The 15,618-nt window shown below is 33.6% G+C and overlaps 1 protein-coding gene across 1 annotated transcript; it reads left to right on the top strand.

Annotated features, from left to right (window-relative positions):
* The first annotated feature begins 865 nt into the window (after positions 1-865).
* On the top strand, positions 866-3,053 carry LOC107468790 (pentatricopeptide repeat-containing protein At4g14850-like). Its single transcript, XM_016088152.3, has 2 exons — positions 866-2,466; positions 2,588-3,053. The coding sequence occupies exons 1-2, from the start codon at positions 875-877 to the stop codon at positions 3,051-3,053; spliced, it is 2,058 nt and encodes a 685-aa protein (XP_015943638.1). The 5' UTR covers positions 866-874.
* Positions 3,054-15,618: the final 12,565 nt, after the last annotated feature.

Raw genomic sequence — 15,618 nt, 5'->3', positions numbered from 1 at the left:
ACCCTTCTAAGATTGTTTAGTCACTTTAGAAAAAAAAAATTGAGTTAATTTATACCATTAAATTATTGGAAGTTATGATTTTATCAGATTAAAATATTTATATAAAATAATTAAAAAAAAGTTAAAAAAAAGAGAGTTTTCACTTTTCTCATATAATGCAACATCCATACATACGAATTGGCATAAAGTAAATCTTATTTGTTAATGAATAGTTATTGATATACACAAGATTTATCGTAAAATTTATAAATTTAAAATTGATATATCTTTCTTAATTAATTAATGAAACACAAAAGAAAAATAAAAAAACAAGAAATAGTCAAGAAAAAATACAATAGAGTACAATTGAATTGAGTACTCATGAATTTAAACATGTCAACTTGTTTTTAAAATTTGGATAGGTAAAAAATCATATACATGATAAGTTTAATGAAATTAAGTAATGGTGTCAACAACATCTAAATACATAGTAAAAAAATATAATTTAAAAAATGGAAAAATAACTCATTATTGACTTAATCCATTATATCATAAATATATCAATACACGTATTCAAAACATTTATGATATTTCAATTAATAGAAAAATTAATTTTAATTTTTTATCTAAATAAATAAACTAATATGTAATTTAATTACAAAAATAATATATATATATATAACAAAATTTATGTTTTAGTTAATACTTTACCAACAAAATTTATGTTTTAGTTAATACTTTATCAACACTCACCTATAATTTATTTTGACTTCTTATATGTTGAATCGGTATCACTCTAAAAAGAAAGTAGAAAGTGGTACATAGAATGATAAAAAACAAAGAAGGCAATGAACGGAAAAGAATCTTAGTTTGATAAATTGCATGATACATTAACATGGTGGTGGGGCAACATTCGAACTTCCTTGGCAGCTTGTTGGAGTCGGCTGTTGCAAGCCATTGCTCCCTATTTGGTCGTGCTGTCCATGCACAAATTCTCAAGACACACCACACCCCTCTCCCTTCCTTCCTTTGCAACCATCTAGTCAATATGTACTCTAAACTTGACCATTTTACCTCTGCCCAACAAGTTCTCTCTCTCACCAATACTCGCACCGTTGTCACTTGGACCTCCCTCATTTCCGGCTGCGTTCACAATGCCCGTTTTGTCTCTGCCCTCCACCACTTCTCTAACATGCGCCGTGAGTGCATTCCCCCCAACGACTTCACTTTCCCGTGCGTCTTTAAGGCTTTGTCTTCGCTGCAGATGCCTGTTACCGGGAAACAGGTTCACGCCCTTGCGTTAAAGGGTGGCATGATTTATGATGTCTTTGTTGGGTGCAGTGCCTTCAATATGTACAGTAAAACTGGCCTCTTAGTTGATGCTCGCAAGATGTTCGATGAAATGCCTGACAAAAATTTGGCCACATGGAATGCTTATATTTCCAATGCAGTGCTCGATGGAAAGTTCTTGGATGCAATAGGTGCATTTAAGGAGTTACTTTGCCTAAATGGAGAGCCAAATTCGATCACATTCTGTGCATTTCTTAATGCGTGTTCTGACATGTTAAGTTTGGAGCTCGGGCGTCAGTTGCATGCTTTTGTAATTCGTGGTGGATACAGGGAGGATGTTTCTGTTTCGAATGGGCTTGTTGATTTCTATGGAAAGTGTGGGGATATCATGTCTGCTGAAATGGTTTTTAATAGGATTGGGTGGAAAAATGTTGTTTCTTGGTGTTCTATGCTTGCTGCTCTTGTGAAAAACCATGAGGAAGAGAGGACTTGCATGGTCTTCATGCGAGCTAGGGAAGAAGGTGTTGAACCAACGGATTTCATGATATCAAGTGTGATTAGTGCTTGTGCTGAGCTTGGAGGGCTTGAATTGGGCAGGACAATACATGCACTCTCTGTCAAAGCATGCGTCGAGGAGAATATATTTGTTGGGAGTACACTTGTTGACATGTATGGAAAATGTGGAAGCATCGAGAATGCAGAACAAGTCTTTGGTGAAATGCCTATGAGGAACTTGGTAACTTGGAATGCACTGATTGGTGGATATGCGCACCAAGGTGATGTAGACATGGCTTTACATCTATTTGAAGAGATGACATTGGGTAACTGTGGTATAACACCAAGTTATGTGACACTAGTTTCTATATTATCAGCTTGTAGTAGAGCTGGGGCAGTGGAGAGAGGGATGCAGATATTTGAGTCCATGAGAGTAAACTATGGAATTGAACCAGGCTCTGAGCATTATGCGTGTGTTGTGGACCTTTTAGGGAGATCTGGTTTTGTTGAGCGCGCATATGAACTTATAAAAAGAATGCCAATTCATCCCACTATTTCAGTCTGGGGGGCTCTACTTGGGGCTTGTAGGATGCATGGGAAAGCAAATTTAGGAAAAATTGCAGCAGAGAAATTATTTGAGCTTGATCCTGATGATTCTGGCAACCATGTAATACTATCTAACATGCTTGCATCTGCTGGCAGGTAATTATTTAAAACCATTTTGGCAAGCCTTCCTTCCTTTGATCATTATATTGAAGAAGTTTTAGTAGAAAATTAATAATTTCACTTCCAATTGATTTAACATTACAATTGCATAATGCAGATGGGAAGATGCTACTCTTATCAGGAAGGAAATGAAAGAGATAGGTATTAAAAAAAATGTTGGCTATAGTTGGATTGCTGTCAAGAACAAAATTCATGTTTTTCAAGCAAAGGATAATTTTCATGAAAAGAACCCTGAAATTCAAGCAATGCTAGATAAGTTGAAAGGAGAGATGAAAAAAGCTGGATATGTTCCTGACACCAATTTATCGCTCTTTGACTTAGAAGAAGAAGAAAAGGCTTCAGAAGTTTGGTATCACAGTGAAAAGATTGCTCTTGCTTTTGGCCTCATAGTCCTGCCTCTTGGAATTCCCATACGGATTACAAAAAATCTTAGGATTTGTGGAGATTGCCATAGTGCCATTAAGTTCATCTCAGGAATTGTTGGTAGAGAAATTATTGTGCGAGACAATAATCGTTTCCATCGGTTTAAAGATGGTTGGTGCTCTTGTAAAGACTACTGGTGATAGTTTTTATACTGTGCCAATAAAATATACTAATTGAAAATATAGAAATATATAATATTAAAATAAAATATAAATTCATATAATTTTCATTAAATAATTATGTAACTTTTTTTAATAACTCAATTCTAATTATTTATGTATAGTTATGCGACTATTAACCTTATTTTTATACAAGTTCATCTCTTAATTAATGGAGACATTGATAGTTGATTTATTTTGTTAGATGGAGTACATTTTTGGAAAATTATTTTGTCATGGTAACCTTTTAGGATTTATTCTATTAAAAAATTAATTTTTTTAAAAGCCAAATGGTAATTTATTATCTCTGTAGGATTTTTCACCTGTATAAATTATTTAGAAAACAATTTTACTCAAAATCATTAAAGGATTAGAAATATAAAATTTTAGATGAAGTTAAAAAAAAAAACATGTACAATATACATATATATTAGAAATATCTACATGTACTAAAAAAAGATATATATTATTATGTAAAAAGTTTTACTTTTTACTTTTATATGTAAATAATTATATAAAAGAATAAATATAATAGTTTAATTATTCGGTTGGTCTTTATAGTTTTGTGAAATTTTTAATTGGGTTTTTGTACTTTTTTTTAATTGAGTCATTCTACCAAATTTTTTTTAATTAGGTCCTTACACTTTTATTTCCTTTTATTCAAGTCCCTGCACCCATAGTTGTCAGAACCGAACCGCTAATCGACTCAGTCAGGATACTGGGTCACAGGATTCGGTTGACCCGGTACTATATAAATAAAAAATAAAAATAGTCAAAAGTTTAAAATTAAAATTTAAAATACATATTTTCACTAATATTTTAAGAATATCAAGCTATTCCAAAATAATATGGAACAGGAATAATAAGTATTTTGTTATTTTTACTCTATCATAAATATTTTTATTTTGTTTTTATATTAAAATAACTATTATTTTCAAATTTCAATAATTTATTAATTATTTTTTTTCCAAAGATAGTAGGTTATATTCATTAATTATTAAAAAATGAAATACAAAGATGTCCAAAAACAGGACAGCATAATAAAAGGTGGGGATTTTTCAAAAACACTACACTGAAGGTATTCATCCAACTTAAATTGGGAGTTTTTTGGATTTCACGGAGCAACTTGACAGAGCTTGCTAGAATGGTAGACGGCATAGAAGTAGAACCTTAAAAAATCAACTGGTTGCGAGCTTTCCAGCAGTTCCAACAAATGATGGCAAGCAATTGAGGATTACGGTCAGCATTCTTCAACGGGTTAAGTATCTCTGTTGATGCAGTCCATCATGTCCAAAAGTCGTTAGAACTCTGAGAGGGAAGACAGTTACGAAGATAACTCTGAGACCATACGTCTTTAATTCTAGAGCAATCGATCAAACAATGAGTGACTGGTTTCGTTGCTTCATGACAGCAGGGGTATATTGGTGATATAGATGGGATGCGGTGATGAATCTGAGCAAGCACCGAAAGTTGGCCATGGAGAGCTTTCCAGATAAATAGCTTAATTTTGTGAGGCAAGTTCAACTTCCATATATCAATCCACAGCTTTTTCTGCTGCATATAATTAGGGCAAAGTTTCAGAGGCGGATGGTAAAATAAATAGCCAATTCTGTAACCTGAAACTGTATTATATTGCTTGGATTTGTTCAAATCCCATTGCAATTTGTCCCTACTCTGCTGAATTTTAACTGACAAAATCCTGTTTGCAACGTCTTGGGAAAATAATTCTTGAATGAGATTCTGATTCCAATTCCTATCTTCAGTAATTAGATCTTTAACTCTTGGAACCAACTCAGAAATCATTAAAGGATACGAAAGAGGCAACCAAGGATTCTCAAAAGTTCGGATATTCTCACCAGTACCCACAGCCCAATTAAGACCTTTTTCAACAATCTTTCGACCTTCCAGTATGCTCCTCCATCCCCAAGAAGGTAAGACTCCAATTTCTGCCGTTATAGCATTACCATTGCTAAAGTATTTACCTCTTAGGATTTTGGATAATAAGGAAGTAGGTTGTGTTACAAGTCGCCAAAACTGTTTACCTAAAAGCGCCAGATTTTGGATTCTGAGATCTTTAAATCCAAGGCCTCCTTCTTTTCGTGGGCGAGTCATAGTGTCCCAGTTAATCCAAGCCATCCGCCTTTCAGAACCTTTTTGTCCCCCACCAGAACTGAGAAAGTAGAGAGTGAATTTCCGAAATTAAACCATCAGGCAACTTGAAGCAAGACAATGTATAAATAGGAATAGCTTCTCCCACTGCCTTAAGCAATACGTGTTTATCACCTGACGAAGGAAGATTGCACTTCCACTCTTGGATTCTTTTCCGAACCTTTTCTTTGATCATACTAAAAGAAGCCTTTTTCGATTTAGAGACTGTAGAAGGCAAACCAAGGTATTTATCCTGCGCCCCAATATGATTAAAATTCATAGAGTTAGCCAGTAGTGTACGAGTAGTGGAGGGAGTGTTGTGGCCAAAGAATACAACAGATTTATTAAGATTTACCCTCTGGCCACTGATGCTTTCATAAGAATTCAATAAATGCAGGATATTTGAACATGCTTCAGGATTAGCCTTATAGAATAAGATGGAATCATCACCAAACAGGAGGTGGTTGACCTTGGGACATCGCCTATGTATCTGAAGACCCTGAATTAGTCTGTTTTGTTCTGCCTTATGTAGCAAGAAGGAGAGACCTTCTACACAAAAAAGAAAAAGATAGGGGGATAGAGGATCTCCTTGTCAAATACCTCTATTTGGTTTGAAGAAACCATAAGGTTGTCCTTCCACTATAACAGAATAAGAAACAGTTGTCACTAATTCTTGAATCCACATGATCCATCGGGAGTCAAAACCAAACTTCTCCAATATAAACCAAAGAAAGTGTCATTCCACCCTATCATATGCCTTATTCATATCTAATTTTAGCGCCATTTCATTTTCGAGTCCCATTTTTTTGTTCTTCAAGTAATGCATACACTCGTGAGCAATTAGGATATTATCAGAGATTAATCTACCTTTAATAAAAGCACTCTGCGTAGGGCTAATTAGTCTATTCATCATACCCTGAAGCCTATGTACAAATACTTTGGAGATAATCTTGTAAAAGACTAAAGATAGGTTTATTGGTCTTACCTGAGTCATATCTTTAGCATCATAAATCTTGGGAATAAGACAGATCTGAGTATGGTTAAAACCCTTCAAGATTCTGCCCCCAGAAAAGAAGCTCTTAACTGCTCGAAACACATCACCACTAAGTATGTTCCAGAAGCTTTGAAAAAATTTTACTGTCATACCATCATCTCCTGGAGTACTTTGAGGATGAATGCTAAATGTTACGCGTTTCACTTCCTCCATAGTCACTGGTCTTTGAAGCCTACAGTTCATGTGAGCTGTAACCTTAGGTTCAAAATCAGTAAACAGAGGTTTAGAGTTCTCATAACAAGTGGAGGAAAAGATGTCCTTGAAATAAGATTCAGTCACAGAAGCAATACCAGCATTTGAAGTAGCCACTTCACCATCACTGCCAGTTAGTTGCCAAATTCTATTCCTTCGGGTTCAATTTCTAAATTTCTGATGGAAGAAAGCTGTATTCTGATAATCAGATTTGAGCCATTTGACTCTAGACTTATCTTTCCAATAAGATTCCTCATTTTGCAATGCTTTTTCAAGTTTGTCCTCTATTTCTGAAATGATGTCGCCTCCATGAATTCCTGCTAAACGAAGTTCCTCTAATTCCGACTGTAGTAAATCAATCTCCACCTTCAAATTAGATCTGTGTTCTTGCTGCTATCTGACAATCTTATGCCGACAACACTTTATTTTTTGAGTTAGGATATACATGGCTGAACCATCAATCTGTTCATGCTAAACCTCTCTAACAATCTGCCTTATTTCATCATTGGAACACCATCTTTCTTGAAATTTGAATCGGCATTTAGTTCTCTCAGTTCTCGGATTAGAGTCTAAGAGAAGAGGGACGTGATCCGAGCCTGATTCTGACAGTCTAAGAACCGTTGCATTGGGATAGAGTTGCTGCCAATCAACTCCTACCAGGAATCGGTCTAATCTTTCCATCTATTTGACCAAGTGAATGGTCTTCCGACCATACCAATATCAATCAGGGAATTATCATCAATAAAACTGTTAAAGGTTTCAATAGAAGAAGGAGATTTAGCACCCCACCTTCTTTCTCCAATTGATTAGAAATGGCATTAAAATCCCCCATTAACACAACCTTACCATCAAACTGTTGGGTGACTGAAGTTAATTCAGCAAATTGAGTCATTCTATGTTGATCATTTGAACTGAGATAAACACTTAGAACACCATAGGGATCATTAGAACCAGCTGTCAGAACTGATGCCGCAATAAAGAATCTACCATGCTGTAAAATCTGAACAGTGCAACCATCCCTCCATGCCATTGCCAAACCCCTGATAATCCATCCGGATCCACAATAAATCATTCCTTGAAACCACAAGATCTTAGTTTTTCTTCAACTTGTCGAGATTGATTTTTTGTTTCACAGATAAAACCAACCTCGAGGGAGTAGGATTTGCAAATCCCTTTAAGATTGTGGATTGTCAGGGGTCTCCCCAAACCCCGACAATTCCACGAGAGCAGTTTCATATTTCTTTGGGTGCCACTTGAAGGCTGGCATCCTCCACCGTTATAGCAATTATATGAGGGTTCTGAGTCTTTGATTTGTTGCTCATGGTGTAGAGAAAATCAGAATTGGTATTTTAATGATTCCAAAGAGAAATAAGATATATGGAATGAGTGAATTAGAAAACGGAATGAATTAAAAGAGGAATGAATTGAGAGAGAAAACGAAAATTAGGGAGCTAAGTGGAAAAGAAATTAAGAAAAGAAAGTAGAAGAAGATGAAAAAGAGTTTGACGAAGAAAAGACAAAGAAAGGTGTAACCATGGAGGCGGCGCAGTGAAACCCTAGCAGAGCGTCGGTCGCTAGATGAGGAGTACGTACTCCCACTTTATAATTTATTAATTAGTTTATATCTATTATACTATTACATAATTATTAAAAGAAAAAATAAGTGAGTATATAATTATTGTTAAATAAAAATATAATTAATTTATGAATGAGTGAATTTATCATTAAAATTAAAATAAATAAAATAGAAGTAAATTATTTGAAGAAGGATAATTATATGTATCATAATTTGCGTTTCTACTAACAAGATGCAATATAGCCTAGTGGTTGTCATAGGTTCGCCCTCCGAACGGTTTTGTCAGACCGTCTTCAACGAGTTTGACCGATTTTCATTGGTTTAGATAGGTTTGACTGGTTCGTACCATTTTTTTATTTTAAATGGTCCAAGCATTGAACTGGACCGGTCTAATGTCTAGTTTATTGATTTTTTGGTTAAATCGGACGGTCCGATTCGGTTTTAACAACTATGCCTGCACTAATATTTTTTAGTTGGATCTCTATAAAATTAAGCTGATTATTGCCAAGAGAAACCTAATTAAAAGAAAAAATTGGTGCAGCGACCCAATTAAAAGAAAAAAAGTATAGAAACCTAATTGAAAATTTTGCGAAACTATAGGGACTAACAGAGTAATTACACCTAAAATAATTGTATAAAATCTTTTATATTGCCTATGCATTCGTCAAACTAAAAAAATTAACTGATTTTAGATGCTCTTGAATTATAAAAATTATACTTCTCAGGTTTAAGGGTAAGTGTTCTTTTGTTTAATATATAAGGATCAATGAGAATATATTAATAATAAAAAATTACACTACAATCAAATAAAGCATAAAATTAATGATAAGTACATAATAATAGTTTAAACTAATCATATAACTAACAAATAATTTTAATTATAAAATAATACCTAATAATAGTTAATATACCAATTATTATATCTCCACATAGATAATATTTTTCAAAAATAAATGAAGCTCATAATTAAATGGGAGTCATTTGATTTGAAAGAAAATAATAAGCCTAAATGTAGGTGCTTCCTATCATTATAGAGAAGATGACATCTTCTTTAATTGATAACTTCGGGTTTTTGGTTGGGGTTTTTCATGCTAAATTGTTGCGGAATGGGTTTAATAGGAGGGATAAACCTATAGGCCTGTAGCAATTTAGTAGAATAAAAAATAAATAATTAAATTTGGATACTCATCGAATAATCGTGATAAGTAAAGTGCTTTTATGTAATTTTTTTTCGTATTTTCAATTTTCTCTGTTAATGAAGTTCTCTTTTTTGTATATAGTCAAATTTTTCAAAAATATATTTTTTATAAATAAATTTTTTTGTTAAAAAAAACTAAAAATATACATATATCAGGTGAAATTGAGTTTGTTCTAATTTAGATTTGATCCTAAATATATATCAGGTCTATTTTTTAGACCATAATCCGGTTCTACACTCAATAAAATCTAAACACTTTGGGTCATAATTATATAGTGTGAAAATCGAACTTTAAAAATAATTTATAAAAGTAGATAAAAACTTACTTATTAGTTATTACGAAGAAGTTGGTAGCCAATGTTAAATTTAAATATCTTCATGAATCACAATTTCATACATTTTTTTATCTCTTTCCTAGTTTCATAATTTTCATTAAAAATAAAAAGATCAATTTATAATTAATATTATACAATATTAGTTAGAAAATACAAGTTCAACACAAAATATATTACTTCGATACCTTCTTATAGATTAGCATGTGAGAATCTCCAAATCTTTAACAATGATTTCACAAGTTGAAATTCATTTAAAAAAATATAGCAAGAACTAATCATTCTCTAAAATTAAAGCATAACCACAATTAATACTAATATTGTCTAATAACACCAAATAATTAAGTCACATATAAATAACACAAAATATTATGCATCAGTCTAAAGTCTTATACTTCCTAAACATAGAACATTAACTTATAGTCTTATATTGACAAATAACATAAAATATTAATGTTTACAATACTTACATTTCATAGAAACATAGCCATCATTCATCAATTGCTATTAATGTTGTCAACTTGCTCCTTTTGATATGGATGTATTAGTAAAATCTACAAAACATATAAAATTACTTATTTTTCATATAAAATATGATTACTTAAAATAAATAAGTCATAAATAATAAAGATATCATAAATGTACTTTTAACAATCTTCTAATTGCTATCAAATTGATCAATCTCTTGATCTCCAACTGCTTGTTTAAAAGAGTACAATCAACTTTGAGTGCATATCAAAGCTTCAACCATTTGTTAAGTTGCAAGTGTGATAAGTGTAAGAATTAGTCCTACATTGAGAAAAATAAGAAAGAGTGAGGAATTTATAAGATAAGAGACCCATTAACTTGACACCTTAAGATTTTGAGTTGGATGTAATGTCTTCTCATTTTATGTTCTCTCACTTGGATCCCCCCTAAAGTCTCATCGGTAGTCGAGAGTTTCCCACAATGTCCCAATCATTAGCCTTTTGTCTTTTTTGCTTAAGCAAGAAATACATAACACATCACGGGTTATGAGAGAAAGAATTTTATATTTTGAAGCATTCACTTTCCACTAAGGCAATATATCAAAATTCTCATCTTCCACAATATTTTTGGCCAAATATCTCTCTACATTTGAATTGTTATCTGCATTAACCTTTTTTGTTTTTTTTTTATTTTTCACATATTCACTCTATTTTCAGATATGTCATTTGCAGTTGGCACCAGTTGATACTTTAATATTGTCATCCAAAACATCTCTAGATGAATTTTCACCATCTTCCCTTTCTTTATCATCTGCAACCTCTTTTGCATAAAACTTATACAAGATATCCGATGTGAGTTTAACAAAATCAATCATAATAGTAGACATTTTCTTGTTGTAAACATCTTCCAAACACCAATAGAGATAATCTAGTTTGTACCGAAAATCTAATATAACGGTAACAATTAGCAATGGGTTAAATTTGCCAATCGGTCTCCAATATTTATCATATTTATTCTTCATACAACATGTCATAATTCCTAACAATTCAGAATGATTTTGACTCCAAAATATTAGTTAAAAACCAATAGATACAATTTTATGAAAATAATTTTTTTTATGTAATATGCAAGAAAGATGAAAAACTCAATTATCTCTAGAAGATTCTAAAAAATTCAATGAATAATCTATCAAGTTGCCAATCAAGTGGTGTAGGTGAACCAATTTTTCTTTTTGCTACTATTCTCTCCAAACTATCTAAGAAAATTAGGTTCTTAATCATAAAATCTGTCGAAAGCTTTTTCAAATTTCTCAACATATTCCAACAACGGATAGGTGGAATTTCACCTAGTTGGGATATCCAAGCACATAAGACTTTTAGATTTAATTAACTCAGTCTCAATATAGTCTTTAAACTTTTTTAGTCTTTTGGGGAGAGGACCTAACATACTTGACAGCATTTCTAATGCTTTCAATTGAAGTTTGTTGCTTTTTAATTCCTTCATTCACTATTAAATTAAGAATATGAGTATAACATCTCACATTCTTCCACACACCAACCCACCTCTTACACCTAATTTTCTTTGAAGGTAAGTTATAGCCTCATCATTCGAACTTACATTATCTATTGTGATTGTGAGAACTTTTTCAATTTTTCACTCTCTCAAACACTTTTCAATTTTTCTTCCTACTGTATCATCCTTGTAGTTCTCAATTTGGCAGAAATTTATAATTCTCTTATGTAACTTTCATTCTTTATCAATAAAATGTGCAGTCAAAAACTGTGTTTTTCGGTTAACGAAAAAGTAAAAAATTGTGTTTCTCGGTTTAATGATATTGAGTCGGTTAAGGTTCTGGGTTCTGATGTATGGGTTAGGAATGGTAGTCAGATAGAAATAGAATTATTTCCTTGCGGGAAAGAGGATCGTGTATGTGGGAGGATTTGGGACTGGTCGTATTTTTACCTGTATATCTGTTTGTTGACAGAATTAGGTGTTAGTCTCCCTTTTACAGAATTTGAATGTGGGTTTTGTATTATTTGAATTGTGCTCTTTCTCAGCTTCATCCCAACTCCTGGGGGTTCATTCGGGAGTTTGAATTCTTGATGGAGATATTAGAGCATCCTCTGTCGCTTAGGCTTTTCTTTTCCCTTTTTCAAGCCAAGGGGTTAGACGTAGTTTGTGGATGAACATGAGCAGTCACCCGGGTCGGTCCATCTTCGCTCTGTATAAATCATCTTTTAAGAATTTCAAGACTATATTTGTAAAGGTTAGAAGTGTAGTGGAAGAGTTTCCTTTTTATGTGAATGAGTTTCTAGAGGAAAGGTTTCCTCTTTTTTGGTCTTCCGAGCCTGTTCAGGTCTTGGACGTTGATGATAGACTTTCGGATGATAATATTGTTAAGAAGTTTTTATTAGAGATGTTGGAGTCAAGAGAATTGTTATCTATTGCGGAATTATTGAAGCAGAAGTCAGATAAAGAAGCCGTTTTAGATTATATAGGTAATTTCTCTTGGTAACGTGCTTGTATGTGTTTGGTTATTTATGATGGTCTTGGTTGTTGTTTCTCAGCGGAGAAGGCTCTGACAATAATGACTGCTGGGCTGAAATCTTTCTTTAGTCAAAGGAGAAAGAATGAGAAAGAAGGATCGACTACCAATGTTGACAAGGATGGTGGTGTTGGTGCTGTGCAGTCTAAAGTGATTCCTAATCGAAAACGAAAAAGAGGTCAGCCTAAAGGTAAGGTTACTGAGGTTGTTGAGACTAAGGGTGAAGACTTTGCTCATATGCAATTGGTTGAATTGGCGTACAAATCTCAAAAAAGACTTCACGGATATTGTGAGGATGACCATATGAAGTCACTGTGGTCTAGACAATTTTCATATATGACTCTTGCCGATGAGTTGTGCCGCTTTCCTGAGAATGTCAAGATGATCAATGAGGTCGGGCGTGCAGGGACAAGCTGCTTTCTCTAGGTATACATATTTGTTTTGTGTTTTTTTTTCTTTTTGCATTCTTTTGATCATTTTCCTTCGCAGGTGATTGGTGCTGGCATTGTAGCGATTGGTCGGATGCAGAAGCTTGCCCTAGAAGAGGAAGAAAAAGAGGCTGCAAGTGTTGCTGAACTGTTGATTGCTGTACAGGAGAAGGAGAAAGTGTTCATTGAGCTTTCTTCTTTTCTAAAATAGAAAGAGACAGAGCTTATTGAAGAGAAACGTCTTTAGCTTTCTTCTGCAAAGGATACGAAGACGGTGAAGAATGAGAACGAGCAATTGGTAGCTAGGGTGAAGGAGCTAGAAATAGAGGTTTACGAGGCTTTTGCCTAGGGTTTTGACTGAGCTGTTTCTCAGGTCAAAGTCCTTTTCCCTGAGGCGGATGTTCTGCAGCTTGATGCAACTAAAGTGGTTGTGAACAATGAGTTAGTCAATGATGATGCAATGATAGAGAAGGAAAGAGAGAGCTCAAGCATTGGTGACAAAGTAGAATAGTTTGGATATTTTGTTAGTTTGTTTTTTTTTGTTGACTATTTGGTACCTTTGCTATATTGGTTTGGACAAATACCAAGTATGAAGTTCAGTTTCTTTTGACTTAGAATATTTTTACTTGCGATTATATTTGTGGTTTGGTTTTCTGCTTATATTGTTGTAGTAGTATAGATGATAGACATAAAAAATAGTAGCAGAATAGAATGCGTTGAATGTATTAAAATTGGGCTTGTGGCGTTCGACCTCATTAAAACACTCTTTGAGTAAAACCCATGTTTAAGAGAAAAAAAACCTCCAAAGTAGAAAAAAGAGTACCTTCATCCACTCGTATTGAAATGTCTTATGATTGGTGCAACTTTAAAGAAGAAATATTCCAAGATCCTGGCATTAGATCTCCCCTAAGTGACTGTAACTGGTTAGCTCCCATGCTGAGTACCTTTATAACCTTGAATGGGCTTTCCTAATTTGCTGCTAATTTTTCATGTGTTGGAGGTCTTCGTGCTTCTTCTGTTCGTTGAAGGACAAGGTTTTCTTCCTGGAAAACTTAGGGAATGACTCTTTTGTTGTGCCTTTTCTCTATGAGTTATTTCATTGCATGCTGTTTTATAGCTGCTATTTCTGTTTCTTCTTCTATGAGGTCCAGGTTGCCTGTCCTTGCGTTGATGTTATGATTGTGATCGTATAACTTGGCTCTTAGAGTTGGGTGCCGATTTCGATAGGTATCAGCTCCTCGGCTCCATAGACCAATTTGAAAGGGGTTTCTCCCGTAGCTAATTGAATGGTTGTGTTATAGCTCCATAGAATTTCTAGGATAAGGTTGACCCAATCCCTTTTTGTATCATTGAGCTTCTTTTTTATAGCCTGCAATATAACTCGGTTAGCTACTTCTACTTGTCCATTTGTTTGTGGGTGTTCAACCGAACTAAAATGATGTTTAATGTTAAAATTTTGTAAAAAAGAAGCAAGTTTATGGTCAATGAATTGTCTGTCATTATCGGATATTATTTCTCTTGGTATACCATACCTACCTATAATGTTCTTCCGTAAGAAAGATCTCACCTTTTCAGCTGTTATACGTGCCAGTGCTTCTATCCTTTTTGAAAAGTAGTCTTTGAAACCAAAAGAAATTTTACCTGTCCTAGCGCTTTTAGAAAGGGTCTTAGGATATCTAGTCCCCACCGGTGGAATGGCCATCTTACCTCAATAGTGTGTAATTTTTTGGCTGGTGTTGTTGTGATGGTGGCATGCTTCTGATAGTTGTCATATGTTCTTACTTTCATAATGCAGTCTCTTTTTATTGTCGGCCAATAGTATCCTGTTCGAAAAATTTTGGCTGCTAATGTTTGGCCTCTGGTATGGTTTCCACAAACACCTTCGTGTGTTTCTGCCATGACTACATCTGCTTCTTCCTTGCTGAGGCATTTGAGTAGTGGTTGTGAGAATTATCGCCTGTAATAAATACACATAATTTTTTTAGTTTTTAAATTATTCAATGATTGTGATATGCAAACTCAATTCGAAAACAAGTATACAAATAAGACTGAATCATAAATAAAAACACATCCAAACTAATTTTGGATCAGACAACGTCATTAATATGATAAAAAATCAATGATAACAATAATAATGACGATAACGATAAAGAAAATGACGATGACGATAACAATGATGACAATGACGATATAATGATGATGATGGAGAAGGAGGAAGAGAAAAACAAATGAAAGGAAGAAATCAAATTAAAAAAGGGAAGAGGAAGATGAGAAGTTAGTGATGGTGGTGGTGACGATAATAATGAAAGAAAAAAAAAGAAAAGAAAAGCTGTTAGTAAGAAGAAGAAGAAGAAGAAGAAGAAGAAAAAGAGGAGAAGGAAACAAAAGAAGATGAAGAAAAAGAAGAAGGGAGGAGGAGGAGGAGGAGGCGCTTAATTTAAAAAGGAGTTATAACAACTTAATTAAACTTGATTAAGTATTTTGTTTAGAGCTTTCTGGGGTGAATTTTTAAGAGAAAATCTTTTTTTTAAAAGATTTTACACAAAAATAAAAATAATTTTATGTTTGGATATCTCATACAAAAATATCTTTTTATTTATCAATTA

Source organism: Arachis duranensis, chromosome 10 (assembly GCF_000817695.3).
Source record: "Arachis duranensis cultivar V14167 chromosome 10, aradu.V14167.gnm2.J7QH, whole genome shotgun sequence".
Classification (NCBI taxonomy): Eukaryota; Viridiplantae; Streptophyta; class Magnoliopsida; order Fabales; family Fabaceae; genus Arachis; species Arachis duranensis.
The sequence above is the reverse complement of the archived record's forward strand: the minus strand, read 5'-3'. Positions and strand labels throughout refer to the sequence as shown.

Coding starts and splice junctions, on each gene's coding strand:
- LOC107468790 (XM_016088152.3), top strand. CDS start 875: ATGGTGGTGGGGCAACATTCGAACTTCCTTGGCAGCTTGTTGGAGTCG. Junction 2,467..2,587: donor ATGCTTGCATCTGCTGGCAG/GTAATTATTTAA, acceptor TGCATAATGCAG/ATGGGAAGATGCTACTCTTA.